We start from the raw sequence: 27,982 nt of genomic DNA on the forward strand, positions 1-27,982 counted from the left end.
ACGCGTGCAATTAAAAAATAATTCCCGGCTGTTAAACCGCGGCGGAAGCCGATACGACGTGTACTGGGATTAAAAAAAAAAAATTCACCACGCACACGATGCGGTATGCACCTTGTACACAAGAAACAGAGACTGTATACGCGCAGCAGCTTCTTTGTTCAGCAGAAGAAAACTCTGACGTATAATAGTCGCATCGTCGTCGGCCGCGTGACGAATGGCAAATCGCTGCTATGCAGCGCCGCGAATATTCTCGCGTGTCGCGCGACGGCTAAAAGCCTTGCCTCGCGCGTTGCTCTCGTTTTGCTCTCTATAGCCGCGAGTTCTTTGTAATTCGTAACCGCGCTGCATCGGGTTCATCAATCTTGTCCCACTGTACAGCCAAGCTAAGTAACGGAGGAGCGTGTGAAAATTGCAGCTTTTGTTGTTCTTTTTATTTACAAGAGTAAATTATCATACGGGACAGTGCGCGCTCTATCCTATATACAACAACGAAGTTTGACGATGGTGCCAAGACGTGCAGTGCGGGGGATGCCTATAGCGAAATTCGAGTTTACAAACTAGTTTTCTCTGGCTCCCATCTACACCTCCAGGGGAGAGAAGAGATAACTTTTGCCTTTTCAATTTCTTCCTCGCGCGTCCCTGTGGCTTTTTCAGCGAATTAACGCTTCTTCTTCCGTCTCGAGGACGATTCGCGCAGGACGACTCGTCGGTAAACACGAGGCTTGGCGCACAGTGTACAGAGCGTCTCCCTCGAGTCTAATTGATTGGAAAGCGCTCTCGAGATTGCGCCTTAAATACACGCGTCGCGAGGCTGAAGCCATCGTTGGAAATTCAGTGCCGCGTAAGCGGTTTCGCGCCGCACATTAGAATTTCAGATACCTCCGGCGTCTGCTCTCGCGGAATATCGGATGCGTATAATAAGTTCGCGGCGGGAAGTATCGAGAGCGCTGAGAGCTGTGTGTGTACCTGCGTTGCGAATATGCGATTCAACGGCTGGGGTATTGGGTGTTGAGGTTCGTTGTTTGAATATTAATTTAGGTCGTAGACTTGTTTTATAGAGGAACTGCGTCAGGGGAGTCGTTCGAGTTGGCGAAACAAGCTGGGAAACTCCTATAGTTTGTCAGGTATACTCGTGAATTAGGAATTGACGCGATATAAGTGTGTACACAGTCGGGGATGACGAAGGTAACAGTTGTCCGCGAGGTATTGTTCAAACGAATACAATTGCTCGCCGTAAGGTGTCAACTGATCCTGTATTCAGGATTTGAAGCTGCTGACTTTCGCGAACAGGTTGTGGCTCTTCCACCGAAACGACAGTCGTAGTCAGCGGTTGACCCGATGCCTATATCGCCATGCACCCTGTCGAATTCGGAACATGTCATTATGATACACGATCATCTTACAGAAAAGTTATGGTAATAACATTGCAAAAATGCTCTGCGTGCCGTCGACCGCCGTGCAAATCTGCCGTGATTCGCACTTGGCCGAACAGGAGCGAGCGTATTGGGAAATTGCGGCTTGACCCACTGCAATGAAAAATTATCGGTGAAAAGCAGCTGATTTCGAAAAGATCTGTGTATATATGCTTACGCGAGTCTTTCCCCATCCTAAGATTATGCCGTTTTCATTATCGTAGGATTCGACGTAGGTTGCCAGTGGAATCGCTGCTACGTTTTTGGTTGAATTCGATGTCTCTGTCCGCTGTCGTTTATGACAAACTCGAGACCCTATATGCGTTACAGCGTAAGAAAGTTTATTCGAAATTTCGTGAATCCAAGCGACACTCTACTCACGTTGTTCTCTTCTTCCGAGAAAAAAAATGAAAGCTCCGTGCGGCGAATCAATGTCTCCGCGCGGTAGTACGTATTCCCCTTCCTTTTTGTCACTGAGGGGAGAATTGAATATTTCTCCTATGATTATAAAATTACGCGTAGCAGTGGAAAATAACATATACTGTTGGATGCAGTGAGCCGCCGTGAGGTCCCAGCGCTTGTGAAAAATCGTTGCACCGCAGTAGACCTCGTCGCCGTAGTAGAGCAAGGCCGCATAAGGGAATTGACCATCCTTCTGCGGCCGTATCCTTGCGCTGTTCGGGCAGTTGTTCGGACATACAACAACGCTTTTATTTGAAAATGTCTCTCTCACTCACCTTCACCACCGACGACCAGTGCAGCCAAACAGAACAACGCGAAAACCATGTTTGCTCTACGACAAACACGCGCTTCGGCTTTTCTGTTTTATACACAAGCCGCGCTTTGATTGGATACTTAACGAGCCCGTGTTAACACGATCGCCAATAACTGTAGAGCGCTAAAATAGAAAAGTCGCGAAATAAAAAGCATGCAGACTCTCCTGTTTTTTTCATCATCTCGAGCCTTGGGACAGCGGGGACTCAACGACAATTTTCGCGACGTGTTCGGCGCACTCGCCGGCGGGGAGACGACACACGCGAGGCGTCGAATAAATAATCCCGATCTAAATCCAAAGCTAAATAGTCGGCGCCGCGAGATGCGCGTATACAATAACGGCTGACGATCGACCTTCGGCAGTCGGCCAAGAAAAACATTTTCGAATCTCTCTGGCTCGCGAAACGGGTGAATGAATCCCGATTTTCAAAAGCGAGTCGCAACAAAGAGCTTTTCCAAATACTAGTGTCTCGAATTCAACAACGTATAGGTTTACACGGGCGACTGAAATATTTAGAGTCAGCCTCTCGACGTCGGTCGATTGCATAACGAGCAATTTAACGCGTGGACGTATCAAATATTTGACGCGACGCAAGAGGTCCCTCCACTTGGCGCATCGTCGCGGACGATCTGGGAGAGAGAAAAAAAAATCCGCCGCACCGATTCCTTCTATACGCCGCCAAGCGCGTACAGGTCGTTACGTAAAGCGACGCTGATCCGCTTAGCCGCGGTGAGAGACTCTGCGGAAAAGTATGCGCAGGAAAATATAAAGCCGAGCGCGGCCTTGCGGGGGACAGGTGCACTTTTCGGGGCTGGAAAGTTACCCGCTGAGATGCGCGTGACGAGTGGAAGCTTTCGGTCATATACGCGCGATTATTAATAAGAAGATATCGCTCGCGTCGTTATATGTGCTTCAGTCGCATAAATCAGCGCGCTCATTTATAAATCCCACAATGCCAGCACAACGGGCTAATAATGTCATAAAAAGGGCGTGTGAATAAAGCTCAGGATGAAATTCATGCGTTTATTAAAAGCGCGAGAAATCCCTCGTTGCTTGGCATCAGTTCAAGCCTGTGGTGAGAGAACTTTCTAGGGGGTATCGATATCGCTCCTTTGTTATCGGCGCCGTGTATGACACGCGATCGATCGATCGATCAAACCGATCGATGTGTAGGCTATAAATATTAGATAATTCGGCGGTGTACGCATACGAAAGATGCGGATAACGATCTTTCGCGATTAAATTAACAACAAACGCTGATGCAATCTTTCAACACACACGCGACGTCTTGATAATCAGGTCAAGTCTCAAAGTCAGCCGGAACGCGTGTAATCCTTCCGTAAAATTACGCGCCCTTATGGAAAAACCTAATGAAGCGCGTCGAGAATCGACCCCCCCCCCCCCCGTCGCACTGTGTATAATCCGATGAATATTCAGCCGAGATTTGAATATTCAATCTAAACGTTCTCGTCAAAGCCTCTCGAAAGAGAGAGAGAGCCGCGAGCGAGAGAAGCCAAACAAAACAATTCGCGTGCGGGATTCATCCCCCGAAAAGCCAATTTATATTCGGCTTGTCGGAGCCATTATACGAGCAAACAAAAAGGTGAATATCTGCTGGTGAGAGGGGGAAACGGTGCGAAATTCGTATAAGTGAGGGAAAATTCCCCGCCGATCGTAAATAAAAGCCCGTGTAGGGCGCTTAGCTTCCAGTGTACTGCGGATTTCTGTGTTCGATTAACCGATTCACCTTTTAACGTCGTGGTTTAATTCCCGTAATGCCGTACTATAATCAGCCCGTTAATTTGATTGGTCGCTTATAATTCATATAGTCACACAAAGCAGAGAGCTGTTGGCCTGGAAAATTTTTTCTTTTTTATCATACAGAAAAAGCTTGAACTTTTGATGCGCATTTTTTCGTGTCCCCGGCACATAACGCGGGCGCGTATAATGCATCCTGCGCGAGTGTGTGTGTGTGTGTGTGTGTGTGTGTTTTCCTCTCGGGCTTTTACATCGTAAAGCTTTGTAATTTGCGAGGAGGCTCGCGCGTGTGTTCCTTTTTCATTAGACGCGACGCGCGTATGTACATTTGGCGCTAATGGATACGAGATCACGGGGAGAAAGAAAAACAGCCACCTTGTGCGATCAACTCCAGCAGCATATAGGAAAAAACGGTATTGGACTTGATTGATTTTGGCTAATCGAAAGGAACTCTCGAGAAATCCATCCGCGGCGCAGAACCGTCCAATTAGCTCTCCCTCTAATACAATATATAACTGCGCAGCGCTTGCTCTTTGCGAAACGGATTACGAAAATCGGGACGCCGCGCGCGCGAGAAAATGCGCGCTTGCATCGTACAAACACACGCCACTCTCTTTGTTCCCTATATCCGTCCGCTGATGCGACTGACGCGCAATATACCGCTGACTCGAGCTATATATAAAATCGATCGCGGCAAGTGTACGAAATTTCTCTCTCGCGAAAATTACCTGCTGACTCCTCGCCTTTTCCTTACAGGTATATGCGCATGTATATGTGTATATATCGCGAGACCCGGCCCTCCCTCTTCAATTGCCATAAATTCGTTTCCGCTCGAGCGAAGGGGATATATATATACGTACAGCCCGAACTTTTCCGCTCGGAAATTGCGTGCGCGAAAATTTTTCTATATACACCGCCAGCCTGCCTGAAATAAAGCCTCCGCGCGCGGCTGGAAACTATCGGCGAATATGTTTGCGCAGAAGACGGGCAGACTTGGTGGAAGATTTCTAGAGGAAGTTTCCCGCGCAAAATTCCCTCGAAATTTCTTCGACGTTACTTATATTGCGCCGCGGATTTTCCGATAATCCCAGAGTTTATATATATAGGAGCTTCAAGACTAAACAATAACTGCAGCGTCCGAAATCGTCGCGATAACGACGACGAGCGCGAGCGAAAGCAGGCCGCGCGGCGGTTATATTCGTATAACAATAATATCGTTATCAGCTGCAGTGCGCGTCGTCGTCGTCGTCGTCGGTGGTGGTGATCACTCGCGCGCTTTGTTTATGACTCGCTGTTGTTATAGCGATGCAACGCGAGATCCTTGTCATCCTTGCTCGAAGTTAAATATTTTTCCTCTGCTTATAATTAAAAAGCAATCCAGCGAATGAGAGCTCGTTCACACGTCGCTATTCGAATCTATTTTTCGCTCTCCCTGTTTATCCGCGCAGATTAGGCTAATCAGCTATTTGCGCGTTCTGGTTTCTTTCGTTCCCTCGGCGCCGCCGCAGTGTGTGTGCATTCTCGTTGGCGAATAGTGCACCGCGGGCCTATTTTTAGAGAAGCGGCGAAAACACGAGCGAGCGTTTGTTACGCTGCGCCTATTACTTAACGGCTTGCGTGTTTCCAGCATATAGGCTTTTGTCGCTGTTTTGAAAAGTCGCAAAGGCTGAAATTTTTCAATTGTAACGAGTAATAAGTACCAGAGCGCTGATGCGCAGTTCGCCTTGTTGTTCTATAGAGCGAGAAAAGTAGAGTTCATTCTCCGCTCGGCCGGTGTGAATGGGGACCGTATATACGTGTGGACTGATGTATCGCATCGGCTATTGTCAGGGTCGTCGCGCGAAAAATAACACTTTGTCCGCTGATGCTCGTCGATCGATATTCCGAACACCTTATATACGAAGGGTCGCCGTGTTATCAATCGTGGCTTTATCTCCAAGCCAGTTGCTAAATCGAGTTCATTCGCTCGCTCACCTCTGTACTTACACTCGTTATACACGTACGTACTCATTGGCAATGAATGGTCGGCTCGCTATCTATTACACGCTAGAATTTATAGAATAGCCGCGAATGTAGCTCAGCTTCTCTCTGCTCTCGTACGAGAGTGAGATAACAGTCTGTGCGCAGTAGCGAGGAGAGAGAGAGAGCAATCGGGCAATTTTTAATAGAAAAGGACGTCAATAACCTCCGCGTGTTATGGACTATAGTCTGAATAGGGCCAACGGCGAATTACGCGTGCCGCGTGTGCGTCGCATTACAGCCTCTGTAAATTTTTGATTCGCTGATCGAGACGACCGACTTTTTAATTGAAAATATTATGCTCCCTCGTTAATAAAAAAAAGTCGCCATAGTGCGCATAATGGCTTGCATAAGCAGGCGCCGAGCCTGCTGACCCTAATGAACTCGAACTTTTGCGGCCGCGCGCGAAGAGCAAGAAATAAATAAGTTCTCTTCGCTCTCTCTCTCTCTCTCTCTCTCTTTCATCGCGTTGTTGCACGAAAAAAAGCGACGACGGTCTCAAAGTTCAAGAATGCGCGAGCCGGGATAACTCTCTCGGCGCCTCGAGACGATTTTTCCCCGAGTCCATTGTACGGCTTGTTATCTCTCCGCAATTGCAGCAGTGGCGCTCCGTAAAAGTATCTCCGAATTACATCAGCAGTGACGCAAAAGCAAACGCGGTACAGTCGCCGCCGAAAATTAATACACTGCAGCGCAGCTTTCTCGGCGGAGATATTGCGACTCCTCTCGCTTCATTAAAGCCTATGTATATATATATATATATAAACTGCTGCGAGCCCGCGCGGCTCGTGTACGGAAGGGAGAAAAAATCCTCGCGTCGTTTTTCTCTCGCTGCTCTCTTTCTCCCGCGGCGTTATGTGTGCATGGAACGCGCGCAATAAGGTCGAGGAGACTCGCGGCTATCAACTTTTCTTCCGCTTTTAGACACGTTCTATTCCCGGACGCCTCTAAGGTCGCTCGCTCGCGCGGGCGGAAGTTCAGACGGAGAAAGAGAGAGAGAGAGAGAGAAAGAGGGTTGGCCTTTGACGATGTTTTTCTTTTTCGGAGAGGGCTTATATTGGAGGCGTTTTTCTTCTCCTTCTTTGACCTTTCGGGAATTAGAGAATATGCAAATTCTTTCCACTTGGGCTTGCGGTCTGTACACAACGATCGAACTCTCGGAAGCCCTTGCACATCTATCTCTCTATAGCGCGAAAACGATATAGCCTCGAGGTGTACTATAGACACTTGTATAACGCGGTGACTAACGAGCGGTGCTTTTACGCTAAATGTTGCAGGCTCCGCGTCGATCGAGCAGAAAAACGGAAACGGCAACAACAAGGCCAGCAAGACGAACAACAATGGGGCCGAGGTCAATAGAAACGAGGAGCAGAACGGCTCGCTCGACAAATCCCAGGCCAAGAAGAAGCCACAGGCGCCCGGCGGCGGACCTCTCCTGCAACAGACGTAAGTTAGCAGAGTAAATATATACGACTATACAATACAACTCTTTTCCAAAGCCAAATCAAAACCCTCGACTTTGCAAGCCTCTATCGATCCCGTCCCCCCGTCTTATTTCGCCGCGCAGCTGCGCGTCTGTACCCCCCCCCCTATACGCCGTTACTTCTTTAATTGGCTCTTCTCCTGGCTTTTAATCAGAGGGGAATTTCTATTCGCTCTTATTCTATGCGAAAAGGAGAAGGAATAATATCGTCCGAAAAGAAGCTCCAGAATTCACCGTGGGCGTGCTCTCGTCTCCGATATAAAGGACGAGCTGCTGCAGCGTTATTGCAATTGATTGCCCGGATCGAAGTCGCGGCGGTGGCAAAGTACCTCTGGAGGCCGTGCGCGGACGATAAAAGCGCGCGTTGCAGTCCTCCTCTCTCGCTCGAGGAAATTCCAGGGGCTTATACTCGGGACGACGGTAATGGAAAGAGCCTGAGAGAGAGAGACTCGTTCGTGGTATTTCGCGTGAGGGATGTAAATTTGTATTCCGCGCTCTCTCTCTCTCTCTCTCTCTCGATGGATTATATTGGCAAGCGAGTTTCGAGATACGCTTTTTTTGCCCTTATCTCTCCGGGCAGCGTCGCTTGGCTTTATTCGCGTTATTCGCGTTATATACTGCTGCCCCTTATCGACGCTAACGAACGTCCTCTTCTGCTTTCAGGGAGATATCGACCAGCCAGTTGGACTTTTTCAGGATGCTCGACGAGAAAATCGAGAGCGTAAGTACACACACACGCGTGCACGTGAAATTACAGCTTAGCGCGATCGATAATTACGGGCTCAGCGGTGCGCGTGCATCGGGCTGCCCGATTTGTCACGTCCGAAGATCAGCCCCGAGCAAACAAACGGCCGCGTTGTTCGCGAAAAAGATGTCCTATACTGAAAATCGCTCTATGCTCCTCCGGCATGTCCTCTCTCCGCGTATGAATATATATATATATATATATATATATATATATATATATATATATATTGCGGAGAACGGCGCCAGACGCGACGCCAGCTCGCGCGCACAATGGCCTCTCGAGACTCTCGACTATAGCAGTCGAGGCTTATCGGATGCGCACTTGGCCGTTTCATTTTTCTCCATATCCGCCGGGCTGTGCCAGCGAATAATGCGTTTTATGCAAGCCATTATTCCCGCGTCTTCTTTTCCGCGACTCGCTGTCGCCTTTTTGTACGCGCGCGGGCCCCTTTGACGCTGCGTATCGGAAATTTGCACGGTTCATTCGTGTCCGCTCGGCCGAGCAGTCCCCTTCTGATTTCCCGATTAATTTATAAAAAGAGCGCGGTATTTTTAAATGATCGAAACCCCCCCCCCCCCCTCCTTATCGGCCATATCACAAGCTTCGCTCTTTTTGAGAACTTGTCTCTGGATTACAGGGCCCGGACTACGACGAGAGCGCTGACTCGCACCGAGCGGAGCACGTCACCGGCCTGCTCCGGCGCTGGGAGCTGGCGAGCGTCTCCTGGTCCAACGTCGCCGACCTCAGCAGCAGCAGCAGCAGCAACAGCAACGCCTTCAAGCAGCAGCAGCACGCGCCGAGCAGCCGGCCGCTGGCCAGCCTGCAGCAGGCCCACCGCGGCGGGGCCTACAAGAGCCTCCCGCCGCCGATCAGCGGCCTGGGCAGCAACAGCCTCAGCGCCAAGGACCGAGAGGGCATGCGCAACATAATCGGCGGACGACCCGAGAGCGCCCCGGTCTACGTGCGCAGCGCCGCCGCGAGGGTCGACGGCCTCCAGGACGTGGTGCACCACGCCGGGCCCTCGCCCAACATGCCCCGGCACGTGCTCGAGTCCATCAGCCAGTCGCCCACCCAGAACCTCAAGACGCCGCCCGGGGTCTCCTCGCCCACGCCGGGCAGCCGCTACCAGCACTACCACCACCCCGACTTCCAGCAGCAGTCGCAGCCGGTCAAGGTTACCAAGGCCCAGTACAGCCAGGGCCCGAGCCCCCTCAACGGCGACTACTACGCCAGGCAGGGCTACGACTCGCCGGGCCCGAACGCCCTCATCCGCAACTCGCCCAGCAACCCCTACGTCCAGCAGTTCCAGATCACGTCGAGCCCCCAGGCGCCCGTGCAGCAGCTCTCCTCCGCGGCCCAGAGGAAGCGTCAGTCGACGGGCTTCCAGATGACGTGACCGGGACAGTACCGCACCAGGCCCGAGCCCGGCAGCGCCGCAGGCTGGACCGCGCGATAAAAGACTGACACATCACACGTACTGCACGAGCGCTCCGCGCGACGCGCCAGAGAGAGAGAGAGAGAGAGGACGAGAGCCGGCTGCCGATTTCGTTTTTCTACATATGACTACGTCAAGGTGGACTATACGCCCGGTGAACCCGACAATATGTATTTCTTCTTTCGTTATTGTTTATATCGTTACGTATGTCCGCCCGCGCGGATAAGTCAAGTCAATTATGTACACCTATGAGTGCGACTGTGGCGCAACCGAAATTCTTTATGGGAAAAGAGAGAGTACAAAACACTTATGTTCCTCTACTGCCCCAAAATTCTGTTACACCCCGGCTCGGTGGGGAGAAAAATTCATTGTTATTTTTTTACATTTTTTACGTCAGGATTTCGATTTGTTGCTTCCGAACGAGGTATATACACCGAGTGGAGATATAGACACGCGCGCGCAGCTTCGCGATCGAAGGTGGCATTATTCGAATATTTTGTAAATATTTAACGCGTGCGAAGAAATGTGACGGAAAATGAATAGTCAAACATAAATCAAAACAATAAATTCTAACGGCATTTGTAAGGCTCATATTATTCTTTCGAAATTTACACGACCTGCAACACAGCATCCGCCTGTGTTTTATACATTTTCATATTTTGTATGGATTTTTAAAAATACCTCATGTTTCTGTATGAGTTTTGCATTTTTAATCGCGATTTACTTATACAGCCCGAAACCAAAAAAGCAAATCACAGTCTCCCTACGCAGCTCAAGTATGCGTAAATCAAAGATCCTCACTATTGTAAGTGCCAAAGGTCGTACACGAAGGGAACGATGCTGCAAAAAAGGAAAGAAACGACGTCGAACGGAAAATCTCGACAACACGTCTGTGTAACACTGAACAAGTAAAGCTCGAGCGCGACGAAGTGCGCCATAAAACTCGTCCAAGACGACGATTGTATGCGAAAGCTCTCGATTCGGACCTGTATAAATGTATTTGAATTCTGTATATTCCAGCGGGAATAGGCGACGAACGGAATGAAAGGGGTGCATTACATGCGCGTGTGTGTATTATATATACATGGCTTTATGTACATATACATATATATATATACCCGTGGGCGAACAAAGCGCGCTGCGCTTTATATATATGTATAAAATGAGAGCTCGTGGCGAAAGCGAGGGTGTGTGTTTTAGAGACTCGATATATATATATATATATATATATATAATAGCACGGAGAGAAGCGTTATGTAGGCTTAGAATCGTAACATTGTGTATAGATTCATTATGTATATGTAATAAATAAGTAACGTTAAGTACGCTAAATGAATAATGAAAATAATAAATAATAATGATGATGATATAATAAACAAAACTTCGACGTGATGACTGTATATTTCTATGTTGACCATGTTTTCAAACGATGCAGACTAAACGGAGATATGTTAGAGGGCGATGAAGAAGATACGACGAGTAAAAATGACGACAGAAATGATGAGATAAACAAAAAAACTATCTATATATATTATATATAATATATAGTTGAGGCTGAAACAAATTTTATATTTCATGTTACGATATACCATATATAAAATATACACTGTATTGCGATGATATGAATTATAATTCACCTTAAGAGACACTTTCGGTCATCATTATATCGCTGCGTAATCGAGGAAAATTATATCCGTTCATGACTTTGCATCTTCTTCTGTTGGACATCGGATCTTACTTTTTCGTATAAATAAATTCATAATTTCTCCTTAGCTCTCGCTCTCTGTGTAATTTCATTCCTTTACTCACACGTTTCCGCATAATAAGCAGAATTAAACGAAAGAGCCGTCTTACCGCATTCGAAATCCACTCGACGAATATATATATATATATATATATATATATATATATATATATATATATAGTGGAAGAGAGAAAAAGAGGGACGCGATACGATATATATCCAGCGCGTATGTATAGGAGAGAGAGAGAGAGAGTCTCGAGACGTGGCAAAGACTGCACGTCGCCCTAATCCGATTTAATGCGGATACATACGGGCCGTTCCGTGTCGGGCATACGTACACCGACTGGAAAAGTATATACGAAAGGATTGAAAGAAAGAAAGTTTATACTTATTTTCAGTTGAGTAATGTTGATGTATTGCACATTTTTTCCTTCTCGCTGCAAAGCCGGAAGTTTATTTCGAGTATAGTAGGAGAGCTATTCTATTTCAAACTTTCGCAAGATTCGAAAAAGCTCTCTGCAACGATTAGGAAGATAAAAGCTTTGACCTACATTCCGCAAGTGGACACATTAGCCTCGCCGGGAGTGAAACTTTTTTCCGAAATCGCTAATACTCGCGCGGGCACGAGGAGAACGACGTCTCGAGCGAATAACTTGTGCGCAGAAAAAAGTTTCACGGAAGAATCGGCATAGCGTGCTCGCCTAATAGGATCTGTCGAGCTGAGGCAGTACACGGTCAGTCTGCGCTCGAGATCCGTGGAGGGGGGGGGGGGTACTTAGGTGTAATCGTCAGCGGATTCTCCTCAAAGGGCGAGAGATATTCGGGTCAGAGAGCTTCTTCAGGCGCACGGCTGTGGCCCTCGGGCATTTTGCGATGCGCTGATGCCTGGTCCGCGTTATCAATTTCTCTCGCTACCAAAGGATTCAACGACGGAGAAAGTTTATTACATTACTGTCGTAAAGTCGTCGTCTTGGCATAACAGGCCTTTATCTACTTAAACTACCTTACCGACTCTCGCGGTTCAGCGTACAGCTGCCGCCACCTGTGGTCAAACTCGCCGAACGAAAATGCGGCTGCACCTGTCAAACGCTGTGCACTCCACTTGACAGTCGTATTTTGAATAAGGAATTTCCCGGACGATTATTTTCGCTCAAAGGTTAGTCGCTCGTGAATTCGTCAGCCTGTCGCCGATAACTTTGCGCTGATGATCCGACGACCGGATTCTCGAAAAATTTTCTGGGGCGTGGCACGCGGGAATCTCCTTGGCGCGACTCGCGAGTAGTCCGTTTTCGGTTACGGTTTTCTCCTTTTCACGCTTTGCCGATGCCTATCTGCGGATTTTACGAGATGGATTAGTCATCCGATCGCTCTTGCTGACGTTTGACTGGGAGTTTTATGGAATTTGCGTGGATTTTATCAGAGTTTATTCCAATCTGGCGAAGGCTGCTGGAGGTTAGGTTTACAGTCGAGATGGAATGTTGTGTTTATTAATGCAGACGTTGACTCTATTTCTAGTTCTGATACGATTAACTTACATCGGTACTGGAGAGTCATTCTTTTCATTGTTTTGTTCTCGGAACGTTGGGAAAATTTCGCGTTTACGCTTGACGTGCTTATTTAGCTATTACAGCTGTAAAATATGATCTGAGTTTTGCTCAACAGTGTTAATCTGTTATATTGTCTTTTCAGACAATTAACCGAGTAAACAAAGTGCCAATTGTACCATATGATGCCACTCTTAAGAAGATAAGGATTCATTATACACAAAAATCATCAGTATGGAGAAGAGAGGAAGTGCTGAGCTTCTCAATGTCGAACAGAATAATTCCAAAAATGCTAGTTCCGACTCCCTCAACTCAGACAGCAAGAGCAGCTCCCTCAATTCAAAAATGGGACAGGAATCGGTAAATAAACACGTTGTGAATAATTTTTTAATGACAGTTTGCTATATGGCTGATTCAAATAGATTTGAAACAATAATACTCATGCATTTCAACATTTTACTTGTGTGTACAAACTTCAGGAGAGTTGGGAAAAGGCATCTCATTCAAAGAGCTTCTCGACAAGCTCTACCTCAACAGATAACAATATCATTTCTGCTCTAGAAACTAAAAAAGAAAGTCAAGGAAAAGTGGATTCGGTAAAATTGTCAATGAAATATCAATTGAGCATTTTTTATTTCACTTTAGCAGTTAAAGATTATTATTTTCATCAATTTTTGTTATGCTTTGTCTCATAAGGCTGTAAGAATATTTTTCACGCATGAAAATATAGAATTATTTGTAGGTAGACACAAATTGCTTAGCTAGTACAGAAATTTAAAACTGGCACAGAGCATACATTGCAATGTACATACATCTGAACACACATTTAAATACATTATTAATGCGCTAGATTATTAGCAAAAACTAATCAAGCTTATTTTTTGTACAGAATTTAACTGGAAATGAGACAGGACCACCTCTTCTCAATGGTGAGAGAGTCCAAGGAGTTGCCCGTGATGTCACATACTTGTGCCCATACTCAGGACCAGCCAGAGGTGTACTCAGTGTCACCAACTACAAGCTGCATTTCCGCAGCATCGACAGGGAAACTCCCTATGTGGTAGAAATGCCTTTGGGCGTTGTCAGTAGAATCGAAAAGGTTGGAGGCGCATCCAGCAGAGGGGAAAATTCTTATGGAATAGAGATCTTCTGCAAAGATATGAGGAATCTCAGATTTGCTCACAAACAAGAAAACCATTCCAGGCGAAACGTTTTTGAGAAATTACAACAGTATTCTTTTCCACTGTCGCACAACATGCTTTTATTTGCTTTTGAGTATTCCGAGAATTTTCCCGAAAATGGCTGGAATGTGTATGAGCCTATAGCCGAGCTGAAACGAATGGGAATCAATAACGACATGTGGAAGATATCCAAAATTAATGACTCGTATTCCATATGCGATAGCTATCCTGCCGTATGGGCAGTTCCCACCGCAGCCACTGACGAGGATCTTCAAGCCTCGGCTGCATTTAGAAGCCGCGGGAGGCTTCCCGTTTTATCCTGGATTCACCCGGAGAGCCAGGCGACAATAACACGTTGTGCGCAACCTCTCGTAGGTGTTGGCGGAAAGAGAAGCCGCGAAGATGAGAGGTATATACAATTGATAATGGACGCCAATGCTCAGAGTCACAAATTATTTATAATGGATGCACGACCCATGGCTAATGCAGTAGCTAACAAAGCTAAGGGTGGAGGATATGAGAGCGAGGATGCTTACCAAAACAGCGAGGTCGTTTTTCTTGACATTCCCAATATTCACGTGATGAGAGAAAGTCTTAGAAAATTAAAAGGTACGTTGTAAATACAACTGGATCTTTTTACGAATAACTTATGGTACGATTCATTAATTCATGATTTCTTTTCAGAATTGTGTTTTCCAAATATTGAGGAATCCAGGTGGCTTTCTGGCTTAGAATCAACGATGTGGTTGAAACATTTAAAATGTATTCTTGCTGGAGCAGGAAAGATCGTTGACAAAGTCGAAACTCACAAAACTTCAGTACTAGTTCATTGTTCTGATGGCTGGGATAGAACTGCTCAGGTAAATAAATATTACCTTTTGTATTATGAGTTACTCATTTTCAATTAACTCGTGTAAATATTTGTTCTTTCCTATACAGTTAACGGCGTTGGCGATGCTGTTATTAGATCCCTATTTTAGAACTATCAAGGGATTCGAGGTTTTAATCGAAAAAGAATGGCTAAGTTTTGGCCATAAATTCCAACAGGTAGACTGAATGTCGTATTTGCTTTGTAAAAACGGCCAATTTTATTACTTCTCTATTTTTAAAATTAATTTTATTATTTTAGCGAATCGGTCATGGCGACGAGCATCACAGTGACGCAGATAGATCACCCGTGTTTGTTCAGTTTATAGATTGCGTTTGGCAAATTAGTCAACAATTTCCAAATGCCTTTCAGTTTAATGAACACTTTTTGACAACGATATTGGATCACCTTTACTCTTGTCGATTCGGCACTTTCTTGTGCAGCAGGTATGTCACAGTTTTATCAAGTAAAAATTATTAATACAACCGTTTAAAACTCCAATTATTTTAATTTTAGTGAAAGGGAAAGGGTACAAGAGAGACTGAAGGAAAAAACAGTGTCGTTATGGTCGTTCATAAACAGCCAGTTGCCATTGTATCAGAACCCACTTTATTGGGACAGTCCAAATCAGCAGCAGGTTTTGATACCCGTCGCAAGTATGCGATACATCAGGCCATGGAAAAGCTTTTATTGCAGGTGGAATCCTAGTATGCGGCAACAGGTACTGTACTTTGAAATAAGGCTATCTATAGGATCTGGTGAAAAATAATGCGATCTAAATATAATATTCTGTTTCAGGATCCCGTGTACCAGCGAACTCGCGAACTTCTAGTCCTGAAAGAGCAGCTAAAGAAAAAAGTGGAAGAATGCCGTAGAGAGCAGGCGTCGCGTACGAACCGCACGCTCAATTCGTCGGCAGCTCCGCGACTGCACTCTCCCGTGCATTCTTAGCAGTGTCCGGTCGACCAGCCGCGGCTCCTCTTAACTTGTAGCTTTGTAAATGAGCCTTAGAACTTTTTTAAAAAACTGTATTGCGATATATAAACGCAGCAAAATAAGAAACGCAGAGCAGCTCTCGAGCAACTATATATACCTACTGTGGTGTATCGCGCAAGAAAATGTTTATCCAATGACTGAATCAGCATCGCTGTTGTACAAAGCGTTACTATTATAGACTCGTGTCGACGATGAGAGAATGAAAGAAAGGAAGTAGATGCTAGGAAGGGAGAGAAAAAGCACGCTTTTTGTGAATCTTTAAAGTATGTATATGTATATATTACAATCTTAGGGATAAAATGAAAACACAAACAATCGTACATTTATACATGTAGTGAACGGTATAACAAAGATTTGATATAATATAAAGCTAAGAAGAGGAGAAAATTGTGTGAGTTTCTGCTTTTTATCGAAGTCTTTTTTCGCACGCGCTTCGATTTGGCCTCGAAGTGGACTATATCCGAAGAAATAAAAAGTAAAACCGCGATTGCGGCGCTGCACGCTGCATCATCGCTTTCTGACACCGAAGAACGAGCGCATCAGCAGGACCGTCGGCGTCTCCAGCATAAGGGAAAGCGCGTACGAGCACAAATACGTCATCATCAAGTTTCCCAGGAATATAGCACCCTGCACGCAGATTACAAAAGTTATGTTATCACCAGTATAGACTTGTTCAAACTTAGTTTGCTTACGTTTCCGACTTACGTTTGGAAGAAAGTCCACGTGAACAGCCGATTCGCTGTGCAGGTAAATCGAATTAATGAGAAAGGGATTAAGCAGATAAGCGCAATACGTCAGTCTGCTTAGTGGAATCCAGGCCTTAAAGCATAGTATTTTATTCACTATTCCTGAAACGAATAATCATGATTATGGTTCGCGTTGAAATTGTCACGAGGCGAGAAACTTTTGGTGGTTTATAATTGAAATTGTTTATCAAGTGCCCCCCGTTCTTATGTGTATCGAATAATATATTCTATATAAATGCTAAGTTTTGTTAAAAATCTATCATAACTATTATTGAATAAAGTGTTTTTTTTTTTAATACATTAAATCTTCGTTTTGAGTAGCGTAATCTTTGTACATGCGTACCTCCATGCTTTGTGCAGCAAGCGACGAGGAGCCAAGCCAGACCAATTGCCCAGACAGTTCTGCTGAAGGCAACGTAGAAAGCGGATAAAAGTACGGATATTTGCTTATCGACGAGGCCAAAGAGCACGACCAGGTTGCACGAGCTACCGAGTAGCCAACCTGTCACGACGGTTCTCTGAAAAAAGGGAACGCAATAAAAAATTGTCTCCCTTGTATAGTACAATTAGTTCTGTATTTTGATTCTTTACGTACTCGTCGTAATTCTAGCTTATTATTCAGTCTTATAACAATGTAGGCCGTTATCATTCCGACTATATAGGGGCCGATTCTCGTCCACGGCGGATCGTACAACACGTCCAGCATGTGATACTGCTGATCCATTCTGAAATTTTGAGTTCGTATTTATGTTTATTTGTATACGTGATTTTTTGTTTTTATTTAAAATTGTATACCTACGTGGGCACGTAATCGTTAATGTACGCTATATAACCGGTACTGGTAATCGAGCCAATTAACAAGCACAGCAGAATCACTGCTGCCGTTTTAAAATATCTGAAAAGAGAGTAGTAGCATTCGCAAAAACGTAGAAACAATTAATCACTCGAAAGACGAAGACAGCAACTTACACAGAAGAGAGAATCAACAAGAAAATGCCGATTATGAAAAACTGCATATCATTCGACAAGTACCAACTCCACGACATGCACTGCGACAGAGAAATAAATTAATACGTTTGTAATCGATCGAATCGAAAGCGAATGATGTAATATGTAGTTAATAGCCGGCTCGCTCGGTTACGTAAAATGTAACTATGCTCACCATTGTGTCTCTGCCGAAGAGATTATTAATGTAAAGTACGTTTCTCCACCAGTACTTTTCGCAAGTCTCGTGGGGTCGCTCGGTCATGTGAAATTGCGAAGTCCTGCCGTACCAAGAGGCGTTGAGCTGCAAAATCCCCACCATCATCATGTATGCAGGGGTCAAACTGAAAAGTTTCGTTTATCTCTTTTAAAGCTCGTTTGTCGTCACTGCGCAGCTTTCGAAATACCGTAATGCGCCGCATATATAGCGTACCGTATAAAACGTCGTAACAGCGTGACGATAAATTCCAAAACTTTGAGCCCGTAATTCGGTTTGCCGGGCCTGTCGTCTCTGTGAGCCGTGAGGTACATGTATGCGACGAGAAAGCCACTCAGAAAGAAGAACGTGTCGACGGACAGAGTAGAGTTGCTTATTACTTGTACGGCGAAACCTTCCGCGATTCTCCAGGACCAGGGCTTATTGTCTGTCACGAGCGAAATCGGATTTTATGTTATCGCTTTTGTGTATTTTTTTGTTTTTTTTTTTTTTTTATTGTAGAACCTTCAACTCACCAGCATAGTCACTCATATAAAAAATCGTGTGGATCATGATGATCCAGACCATTCCGAGGAACCTCAAGCCGTGGATGGGCGCGACGGAGTTGCTGTTAAGCTTCGTACTGAAGATCGTCCTCGTGTTCGAGTACACCGAGAAACAGAGCAGGATCTTGCCCATGACTGCGGGTTTTCCTTTCCTCTTCACCACGGCCGCCTCCAAGTTGTCGCTCAGCTTGATTCTTTCTGGTGGGAGACAGGATTTTTTTTTTTTTTTTTTTCATTAATGTAAATCATTTGTTAGAAATGAATTATTGTTCATGCTGTACCATTGTTGTTTTCGCAGAGCTCGGATTCCTCCTTCTCGAAGACTACTCGTTCTCGACGCAGCATCACGTCGTAAGCTGTGCCGACTAGCATCAACGCGAGGATCGATGCTACGACAAGTCTGGAAAAAAAGTTTGATTTTTTTACGTCAGAATAAACATTCGAATTCCGTTTAAAAAACTTACTTGATAAAAATGATTCTTCCGTTTAGCAGCCAGAGATGATCATCTTTCAAATCTCTGACCTGGACCAGTCGAAAGTCCGCAGAGTAGAGGTCGCCGACGATCAGGCTTCTCTCTTTAAACATCGCGCTCAGAATCTCGCCCAATTCGCTCGTCGAACACGAGTCCGGCAGACATAGTCCCAAACTCACGAGGTCCTACAATTCGAGTTCATTCATCGAGCCTATACGTACAGTAAGTCTAGAATATGTAAAAAATTATTCACCTCGTTGGGCAGCCTGACGTGGTACTGCATCGTGCTATTGTGCCTAAAGTACGCCACGAAGTAGTTGACCCCATATGGCGGAAATTCTTGACTCGGTTCTCGGAGCCTGGAATTATTGCCCATAACGTCCGAGTGGAGAACGAAGGGGGCACGGTTCCGCGTGTCCAGGCACTGGCTCCTGCTGCCCAGCCAGTAGTTGTTACCGTATATGAATCCGGGCTTCGGCTCGCCGCTCGAATCCAGCACTGCAAGTCAATCTCCGGTCTTTCAAGCATTCTCGATTTTTACTTGCGGTCTTGTGTCTCCGCGTTTAAATTAATTAACTCTCCCTTTTAACTCCGGCACTTGTCATCGTAAAAATTGTACGACTAGGCTATTGATTAAAAGTCGCATTAGTTTTGATCGTCGGAAAATCGTTGACTTGCAAATGCAGCTCCGATTGCGAAATAACGCAAAACTCCTTGTACATTCTTACGAAATCTTACGTACGCTTGTAAATCACGGTTGATTTACGCGCGAAACGTTTCAAAATTCATCTCTCTTTCAGAGAATATTATCCCTCGGCTTTGCGCGTAAAATCGAACGTGTCCGTAGATGTGCGATCTCTCGCGCTTTAGAAGGAAGAGATGACGTTGCGCTCGTGAAACTAGTTTCTTGTGTAACGCGTCGAGGCGCGAAAGTCCAACTGCACAGGCGGCCGCATAAATGCATGCGAAAATTCAGCGGGCACAATGGACCGCGGGTTGTACGCGCGAAATGTGAATTCCGAAACGTTCGCAATCGACGTGTGCAGTGGAATATAGGGTCAGCGGAGCTATAGTTGCATAATTGTCTTCTCGCGGCTTTTATCGCCGCGAAGCAATTACTTAAGCATCGACGAGTGATTACGCGCGGAGAAACGGATAGATATATAGATCCAGTTTGGACTTTCTTCGATTTTTTATTTTTCCGGGTAAGCGATATCGCTGTGTGATTAATCGTCGATCTTGAATCCCTCGGTGTGATTGATCGAGGCGCGGGTACTTGTGGCTTTTTTCGCGGCGATCATAAATCGGTTCCGAGTGCGTACTACGCTTATATATATATATATATGATTTACCCGGCGATTCTGTGTATAAGAAGAGTTCTCATAGAGTTTCCTCCGAAACCAAAACAAACGACGTTGTTGACATGTAATTATAACGCGCAGTAAGCAATACGTTACTCGCGGAAAGTTTCGCAGACGCATACGTACTCTTCATAGCCCAAAGTATGCCGTCGTCGACGGCCCTCCTAAAAAGCTCGAGTTCGCTGCGACACTTGGCGTCGTCGCTCCCCTCGAGTACGCTCGAACTTGCAGCCGCCGCTAAACCGTAGACCGGCAGCGTTCGCCTCAGGATCTCTTCCCTCTCGGGAGCTTCGGCCGTTCCGTTCTGCAGCAGCGCCAGGAAAACCAGCGTCACCACTGCCTTCTTGCACATATTCAAAGTGTTTAACGCGAACGTTCAACTGCAAAAAAACTCGCGTCTAGTAGAACAGGAGCGTTGAGCGCCGCGCGCAACACCGGCTGGTAATCGGTGTTCACACGCGGTCCGCGAATAGTCCTGTGCGTGTCTGCGCCGGTGATCGGAAGAAAACTAAGCTGCCTCTCGCGCCGGTTGGGATAGGTCGTGTGCAGAGCGAACGAGTGCGCGTACCCCACTCGCATTTTCCTCGCGGTGCGCGATCGTGACGAAATGCCCCGGTACACCTGCTTTTTACTTGTTCTTTAGAATTTCGATGTGCTAAGGACGAGCGAATGCGAGGAGACATGTTGTAAACGTATGATTTGTCGGTTTGTATTATGTCATATTACGGCTGAACAATTGCGCTGGGAAATTTTGACGAATTATTGGCTTCTGCATCGATGGCGTAATCTCGTTTTAATTATGGGCTTCGCGATTTTTACGAGTTGCGTTGAATTTCAAATGTCTTAATCGTCCGGCAGGGGACCACCCCCCCCCCCCCCCCCATTCAGGCGGAAAAAGCACATCGCGTAACGAAATCTACAATCCCTTAGGAAGAATCTAGAATGAAGCCATAACTCCGATCACTCAGTAACCGACATAACTCCGTATTTTACATAAAATTCGAAATATAAACTTTCACCCGATCTCCGCGCGGCTCTAAATTAACAAAAAAACTAGCGATCGAGTCCGCTAATTAAATGGGTTACACATGCGAAATCCCCGCGCAACTCGTTTCCTCGTACTTATTCCGCTGTATATATCTATGAATGTGCGACTCTGCGAGCATAGCGCAAAAAACATCTACATATGAAATGCATGTATAGGCGGGCATAATGTAATATATTACCGGTATCACGACCGGACATTACGTCGGCGGCGCACCAGCGCAGATCTTTTCCTCCGCGTCACACGTCTCTCCGTAACGGAGAGAAAGTGAGCGCTTTCCGCTTCCCGGTTTGTCGTCAGATGCGCGACGCCAAGTCAATAAGATTTGATATTTTTCAAATGCGCTACTTGGTCTTCCTTAGCTAGTAAATCGGTTTCTAGATAGATGGGTATAAAAGCTATATTATACCCTTAACGACTTGGTCTGGCCGGCTGACCGTTAATACCGAGAACCTGCAATTAAGGCTGTATCCCTTATTGGTGGAGGTAACCCTCAGGTACGGGGGAGTCGGCCTATACTATAAATTGGCATGCTTTGCCAACGATCGTTCAGTTCAGTCTGTCAAGCGCATCGCTACAGAGATACTTCGAGATTCGCAAAGCGTTTGTTCGTTTCAGTGTTGGAGAAAATCAGTGCATCGAACACCATGGTCAGAGACGGAGATACGACCTTACATCTAGTCATTCGACAGCATAAAACCCACGTGGCTAGGCAACTGGTAAGCCTAGGGCTCGATGTTCGCGCCAAGAACCGCAGGGGTGAGACTCCGCTGCAACTGGCCGTCGTGAACAAGAGCCATGTCGACCCGCTGAAGGATATGGTACCGAACGGCAATCGATTCTACCAGATTTGCTTCCACGAGGGTATAGAGTCTCTCCGTATGGCTCTTGCCTGCAGGGACGAGGACACGGTACTAGAGCTTGCTGCCCAGGGCGAGTCCGGAGGTGTAGATCACAGTCTCGTGAAGCTGCTGCTGGATGCCGGAGCAGAGGTCAACAGCAAGGACGCCAAGGGTGTCTCGCCCCTCCAGTGTGCCATCTACTCGGGTGATGTCGAGCTGGTGAAAACCCTCCTCGAGGCTGGTGCCGATGTGAACAGCCAGAACGGCATAGGCGCAACGGCGTTGCACGACGCCGTCGTCTGCTGCAACGAGCAAGTGGTTCACCTGCTGCTGAGCCGCGGCGCAGACGTCGCCGCCAAGATTCTGCAGACGAAAGAGACGGCACTGCACTGGGCCTCGGTGATCAACCGGAACAACAGCCACGGGCTCATTATAAGACACCTCCTGGAATTCGGAGGCGACTTGAACGAGAAGAGCAACGCAGCGATCGCGTTCAATCGAACACCCTTCGTTTACATCCTGATGCACGGCGACATCGACTTGGTGAACCTCTGCATCGAGGAGCACAAAGCGGACCTCGACAAGCTGACAATGGACGGGAGCAGTCCTCTGGCATTCGCGCTGTACAATGAAAATCGGGACGTCAGGGACATGGTCCTGATGGAAAGTAATGCAAAGCGCGTAGGCGGCGCGCTGCATTATGCCAGTAAGTTTCACAGACCCGAATACGTTCGAGAGCTAATCGCCAGGGGTGGCGACGTTAACGCCAAGAATAGCTGGCTTCTGACGCCATTTGTGGCCAGCTTAGTCGATTCCAGGGAACTGAGGCCTGCAGACCGGCCTAATTTTGCGGAAGACATGAGACGGGTAATAAAACTGCTGCTGGAGGGCGGAGTCGACGTGAACCAGCAATATAACAAGAGTCCCATCCTACGTCTGGCGATCGAGTCTGATTCCGCCCAGGTACGGAACGTCGCAGTAAAGCTGATCATCGAGCACACGGTCATGATAGAGGAGAGGAACAACAGGCGAGTGTTCGACGATTGGACCATGGCGGTGATCAACGGAGACGTGGACGCCAAGACTCGCTACGAGAATTGTCAAGTCGAACTATCGGCCATGAGGAAGAGCAAGATCAAGGGGACGACTATCACGTACTTTTTCATACTGGTGGAGTCGCCGGAAGTGGTAGCCTGGTACACGAAAAACGAGGAATTCAGCAAGGCCCTCGAAGCTAGCGATTATCAAAACGCTTATCCTATTTATGCTTGCTGGTTGAGGGAGAAGCTCAACTCGGACAATCCTGCATCTCGTGTGTCGGCGATACAAGAGCCGACAGAACCAGTGTCTACTACTGCTACTACTACTACCAATACTACATTGGTTGACAAGGCTCAACAATGTATTGTCTCTTAAAATTGAATAAATTAAATTAAATTAACAAGTGAAAATTATGTTAATTATTAAGATACCCAATAATATATATTTTTTTCTAATTTTACGCATTAATACACTTTGATCAGAAAGGGATTGGATTTGGTAAGAATAGTCGAAACAAGTTTCAATTTTCGAGATGTTATTATTAGCACATGGAAGTTCGCATCTTTTTCACAGAGTTAGATAATGACGAACGGTCAACAACGGTAAATCATATAGCAATTAACTGAAGACGTCTTGCAAGGCGCATCTTTTCTGCGCTTCGAGTCGCTTCTCTAAATATAAATAAACGTTATAATACAATCGGTAATACAGGTAATAACGGGTATTATTACATTGTAAAAATATCACAACATTAATATCTGAAACTCTTATCTTCTCTTATGAAAAAATTAACTCCCTTTTGTTTTATACGTATGTACAGAAAATGCCTGATGCAAACTAATAGAATAAAATATAAAAATATCGAAAATTACATTCAAAAAAGGGATAATTTTAAAGGTTTCGTCAAATTTTTACATTTTTCATAAATTTCTATCAGACTTTTCTCTTGAGAGGGACAACTTTGCCCGTCGAAGGAGTTCCATTTTTACTTTTGCTTTTTATTTGTGGCGCGCTAAAAAAACTTTGCACGACAAGAGAAGACAATCAAATTCTTACGCTGTTAAGCGCACAGATCCTATTTTTCTTTCGCAATGTACAAAAAGAGGAATCGTTCCATGCTCGTTCTCGGATATAGCGGGATGAAGGGGCAGAGCCGCTCGGTTTCTTATCTCATTTTTAAATAAATAAAAAATTCTTCGCCGTATCTACAAATAAAATATATAATTACGCAAGATGCTATGCGGTATACTAGAAAAAACAACTGTACAGCTCGAGCTCGTTTGCACATAAACTTACAAACGCGAGTATACGACTAATTTTGTAACTTCTTTTTTTAAACTCGTTCTGTCTCTTTTTTCTCTATTAATGGCTTATTATTTGACACTTCGTATAGCGCTGATGAAGAATGAGTTGCTATGGCTTTTTAATGTGCTCATGAAATTCCATATGATACGGTATACGTCCTTGATTGGCAAATGTACTAAATTCGAAGATAATGTACTGCGCAATGAGACAATTTGTTTCATACAAATTTCTGATGAAAACGATCGATTGGTACTTTTTATCTACAATGAAATTTTAACCACTGCTTCTAACGCTATCACGTCTACAAGGAAGTAATTACTTTAATAACAGCAAAAATTATAGCAAATCAATTGTATTATCTCACAATCGTAGAGCTTTTTGTGTTTTAGGTATGAATTGCGAACCAAGCGTGTTAAAAAATCGTTTGCAAGACATTAGTTAAAGGAAAACATTGTGTACTAACGCGTCAGTCCATTGGCAGTACGTTAGCATTTCGATGAAATTCGACCTGAGATTTCTTAAGCCAAGACTACAGCGGACTTGACATTTTTATATACTTTCTTGTGGGGTTCAAAGCAGTTTTTTTCGATAAGGACGTGTCTAAGGTTTCAAACAAAATTTTTCAGGACGAACATACTAAAATTGCAATTCGATTTTGATCAATTGCGTTAAATTATCAGACGCTGTGTCAATTCCTCGCTAAATTGTAAAAAGCCAAATGAAATTTTTACAACGATCTTAGGCAGGTTTACATAATTCTATACCTTGCACTTCTTATTGTTAAGGTCAGGGTGACCAATTAATGAGTTTCAATGTTTTATTTTTAATTGAATACTCGACAAAGTTTGGAAGTAGTCGCGAAAATCACGCGACGATCAGTACAACGAGCAGCATTAGCGAAATTACAATCTTTATTCGACATCGAAGCTTACATTTTTATCATTTTACTATTTTATAATCGCTGTACCGCATCTGATAATAATCTACTTTAAGGGCGTAAGCTGCGAAAGCAAATAAAAATAGTAATTTACAAAACATCCGTATTTTATTATACATTTCTGTCTTCTCATTCGCAAAAAACGTTATTTTTCGTTACATTTATACACAAGTTGCTTCTCATAAAATACGCTTCATACCGACAGAGTACAAGTTTTATTCTTCAATTATGGAGAAAATGTATATAACACCAGCCATTTAACTACATAACAATCACTACACTATATTTACAAACTGCTGTATTATATTCACGGGTGGCACCAACCAATCATTTGTGACATATTCATAAGCAAATAATCAATCTCGAGTCAATGCGTTAAAAAGCATCGCCTAAATCCCTTATTCTTCGGAATCAAAAATTTATTATTATGGTTACGAGTTTGTAATATTTTTTTATCTTAAAAAGGACTTTGAAAAATTAAGGAAGATACTGAGAAAAAGTGTGAAGAAATCACAGAAAATTATAGGGGAAATATTCGGAAAGTAGTTTGGCATGATTAGTAATGAATTACCAGTAAATCTTAAAAATATTTTAAAAATTTACGTAAGTGTACGCTTTTCTAGATACTTCAAAAAACGTCACGTCACTTAACAAAAACTACCATTTCCGAAAAAAATTGCGCTTAAAATCAGTTCTTTTCTATAAAAAGTTATTTAAAAAAAGCTCACGCATGAACATTGCAAGAAAGTTTTCTGCATTTTTTTTTTAATAATATCCGAAGCGTTAGCGACGAAAAACGTAATATATAGTCTCAAGACTTTGTTAAGCTTCATCAAAAAATTCAACGACCAAAAAACTTATCACCGGGTTCGAAAGGATATCTTTGGTGGATTTGCTAATGTAGAAACCAACGAGTTTACAAAACGCAAAAAAATATATTTAATTTATATCTGAAGGAATGACGCGAATAAGAGCAAAAATAAAGAAGCAAACTGAATACTGAGCACAAGTTTGGAAAAGTAAATCCGCTTGTACAACCTCTGTTAAGGCAAATAAAATGAATAAAGAATATACTGAGAGGAAAAATTCATCTTTCGCGGTTCAAGGGACAAGAGAAAAAGTTGGTGCACTCGCAGCATCGACATTAGTTAACATTTATAAGTTTTCGTCGCACCTGAAGGCGGCTTTTTCTTTTTTTACCATCGCTTTACAATATACATAGGTATACGTTATTTACATAGCTATTCCTCTCCAACGACTTCGATTTTATTGACTAATGCTCCATTTGACCGAAGCACAGCGACGAAAAAATCTTGTGCTTCACGTTTTACTTATTCATTACTTATTTCTTATAATTTTTATTCTCACGGAAGAAAATAGGTATATATATTTATATAATTAAATGTATGTACGTGTCGTTTTCTCGCTTTGAGTTATTGTATTCTTTATCATCATCATTTTAAGCACTTTCTTGCTTACAGCTTGTGAGATTATTATACATCGTGAATTTCTCCTTTTCTATCTTACGCCTTTCACGCGCGCACTCTCTCTCTCTCTCTCTCTCTCTCTCTCTCTCTCTCTCTCTCTCTCTCTCTCTCTCTCTCTCTCGCTCTCGCACGGAAACAGTCTACGACTTGGATTGTTCGCCTCTACGCACGCAGCTTAAAAATTAATTGATTTTATTTATTACGAGCCTTTTGTTCCTCTTCTACATAAGTAACCCTCGCTCAATGTCTCCCTGTCTTTGATTCAAGATCCAGGCGTCGATCGCCGCAGCGAGGACCACCGGCCAGCCGAAAAAAGCCCACCAAGCTCTCTCTTACAGCAGTAGTAGCTTCAAGGAAGGACATCGAAATCGAAGAGAATAACAGCGCAGAGCCGCGCGTGATATCCGCATGCCCCCCGCGTAGCGAGGCATAAATGCAAGTGTGTATGTATCCCCGTGTGTGTATGTGTGTGTGTGTGTCAGAGTGTGTGTGCGCGAGGATCTCTCATAACCTGGACAGAGATCGAAAGGCGACGCCGTTGTGGTCGCGTATGACGAAGAGGTCCTCGTCGTCGCGGCGGGCGGAGAGGCTGCCGTCGCAGGCGAGCTCGAAGGAGAGCTCGGGCACGAGGGCCAAGCTGAAGCTGCTACCGCCGCTCGACTGCTGACGCTGGTAGTAGTGGCTGCTGCGGCCCAGCCGAGCGCCGCCGCCACTGGCTTCCTGTTACCTGTTGTTCTCCTCCATTACCACCTGCTTGAACACCCCTGCCGTCATCTGTGACTTGACCTCGTGCGAGCCCAGCGCCGTCGTGCCGTCCTTCGCTATGAACAGTTGCAGACCCGTCGCTGGAAATTTAAAAAAAGATCTCAGTCTCTGGTTATATTCTTGTGCGTATCATCCCAAGTTTTTGCTCGCGACTCGAAACAGCTTAACAAATCCGCGCTTGCATCCCCTCATACGAGATGCCGCCTACGCGTTCTTCGCTTCGCGCGACAGAAACTTTTGCCCCTGCATCGAACTCCGACCGGATTCCATT

At 45.1% G+C, this 27,982-nt stretch overlaps 5 protein-coding genes across 12 annotated transcripts in view; 3 read left to right on the plus strand and 2 right to left on the minus strand.

The window, feature by feature from the left end:
• Nucleotides 1-11,402, plus strand: part of LOC100678997 (transcription factor mef2A) — a 31,706-nt gene extending 20,304 nt beyond the window's left edge. For 2 of the 3 annotated variants that reach the window (XM_031922717.2, XM_003423992.5), the window contains 3 exons: nt 7,242-7,410; nt 8,111-8,168; nt 8,833-11,402. In XM_031922717.2, the coding sequence (XP_031778577.1) occupies nt 7,242-7,410; nt 8,111-8,168; nt 8,833-9,591 (986 nt within the window). In that variant the 3' untranslated portion in view covers nt 9,592-11,402. Of the gene's footprint in view, nt 1-4,036; nt 4,359-7,241; nt 7,411-8,110; nt 8,169-8,832 lie in introns of those variants that run through there. The other variant, XM_031922718.1, reaches the window with a different exon arrangement.
• A 740-nt stretch (nt 11,403-12,142) lies between these two features.
• Nucleotides 12,143-17,014, plus strand: LOC100121534 (myotubularin-related protein 2). 4 transcript variants are annotated; one of them, XM_016984502.3, is made up of 9 exons: nt 12,143-12,530; nt 13,064-13,278; nt 13,398-13,514; nt 13,808-14,708; nt 14,784-14,959; nt 15,039-15,146; nt 15,229-15,413; nt 15,484-15,688; nt 15,766-17,014. In XM_016984502.3, the coding sequence occupies exons 2-9, from the start codon at nt 13,153-13,155 to the stop codon at nt 15,916-15,918; spliced, it is 1,971 nt and encodes a 656-aa protein (XP_016839991.1). In that variant the 5' UTR covers nt 12,143-12,530; nt 13,064-13,152; the 3' UTR covers nt 15,919-17,014. The 4 variants fall into 4 exon arrangements, with proteins under 4 accessions (XP_016839991.1, XP_003424041.1, XP_016839990.1 ...); XM_016984501.3 differs by lacking the exon at nt 12,143-12,530 and adding an exon at nt 12,547-12,826; XM_003423993.5 differs by lacking the exon at nt 13,398-13,514.
• LOC100680204 (nose resistant to fluoxetine protein 6-like) lies at nt 16,221-20,787 on the minus strand. 2 transcript variants are annotated; one of them, XM_003424005.5, is made up of 13 exons: nt 20,416-20,787; nt 19,182-19,426; nt 18,920-19,113; nt 18,737-18,855; nt 18,426-18,653; nt 18,127-18,337; nt 17,872-18,037; nt 17,679-17,758; nt 17,509-17,604; nt 17,305-17,434; nt 17,053-17,227; nt 16,669-16,811; nt 16,221-16,590 (listed from the first exon to the last, which is right to left on the minus strand). In XM_003424005.5, the coding sequence occupies exons 1-13, from the start codon at nt 20,639-20,641 to the stop codon at nt 16,471-16,473; spliced, it is 2,133 nt and encodes a 710-aa protein (XP_003424053.1). In that variant the 5' UTR covers nt 20,642-20,787; the 3' UTR covers nt 16,221-16,470. The 2 variants fall into 2 exon arrangements, with proteins under 2 accessions (XP_003424053.1, XP_031778962.1); XM_031923102.2 differs by having other exon boundaries at nt 16,221-16,811.
• On the plus strand, nt 19,066-23,627 carry LOC103317951 (serine/threonine-protein phosphatase 6 regulatory ankyrin repeat subunit B-like). Its single transcript, XM_008218485.2, has 2 exons — nt 19,066-19,150; nt 21,953-23,627. Coding segments are annotated over exons 1-2 (1,641 nt in total). The 5' UTR covers nt 19,066-19,149; the 3' UTR covers nt 23,593-23,627.
• A 108-nt stretch (nt 23,628-23,735) lies between these two features.
• Nucleotides 23,736-27,982, minus strand: part of LOC100121584 (protein FAM102A) — a 57,157-nt gene continuing 52,910 nt past the window's right edge. For both annotated transcript variants that reach the window (XM_031923103.2, XM_008218315.4), the window contains exon 9: nt 23,736-27,791. In XM_031923103.2, coding sequence (XP_031778963.1) covers nt 27,670-27,791 — 122 coding nt within the window. In that variant the 3' untranslated portion in view covers nt 23,736-27,669. The remainder of the gene's footprint in view (nt 27,792-27,982) is intronic.

This window comes from Nasonia vitripennis, chromosome 2 (assembly GCF_009193385.2).
Source record: "Nasonia vitripennis strain AsymCx chromosome 2, Nvit_psr_1.1, whole genome shotgun sequence".
Lineage (NCBI taxonomy): Eukaryota > Metazoa > Arthropoda > Insecta > Hymenoptera > Pteromalidae > Nasonia > Nasonia vitripennis.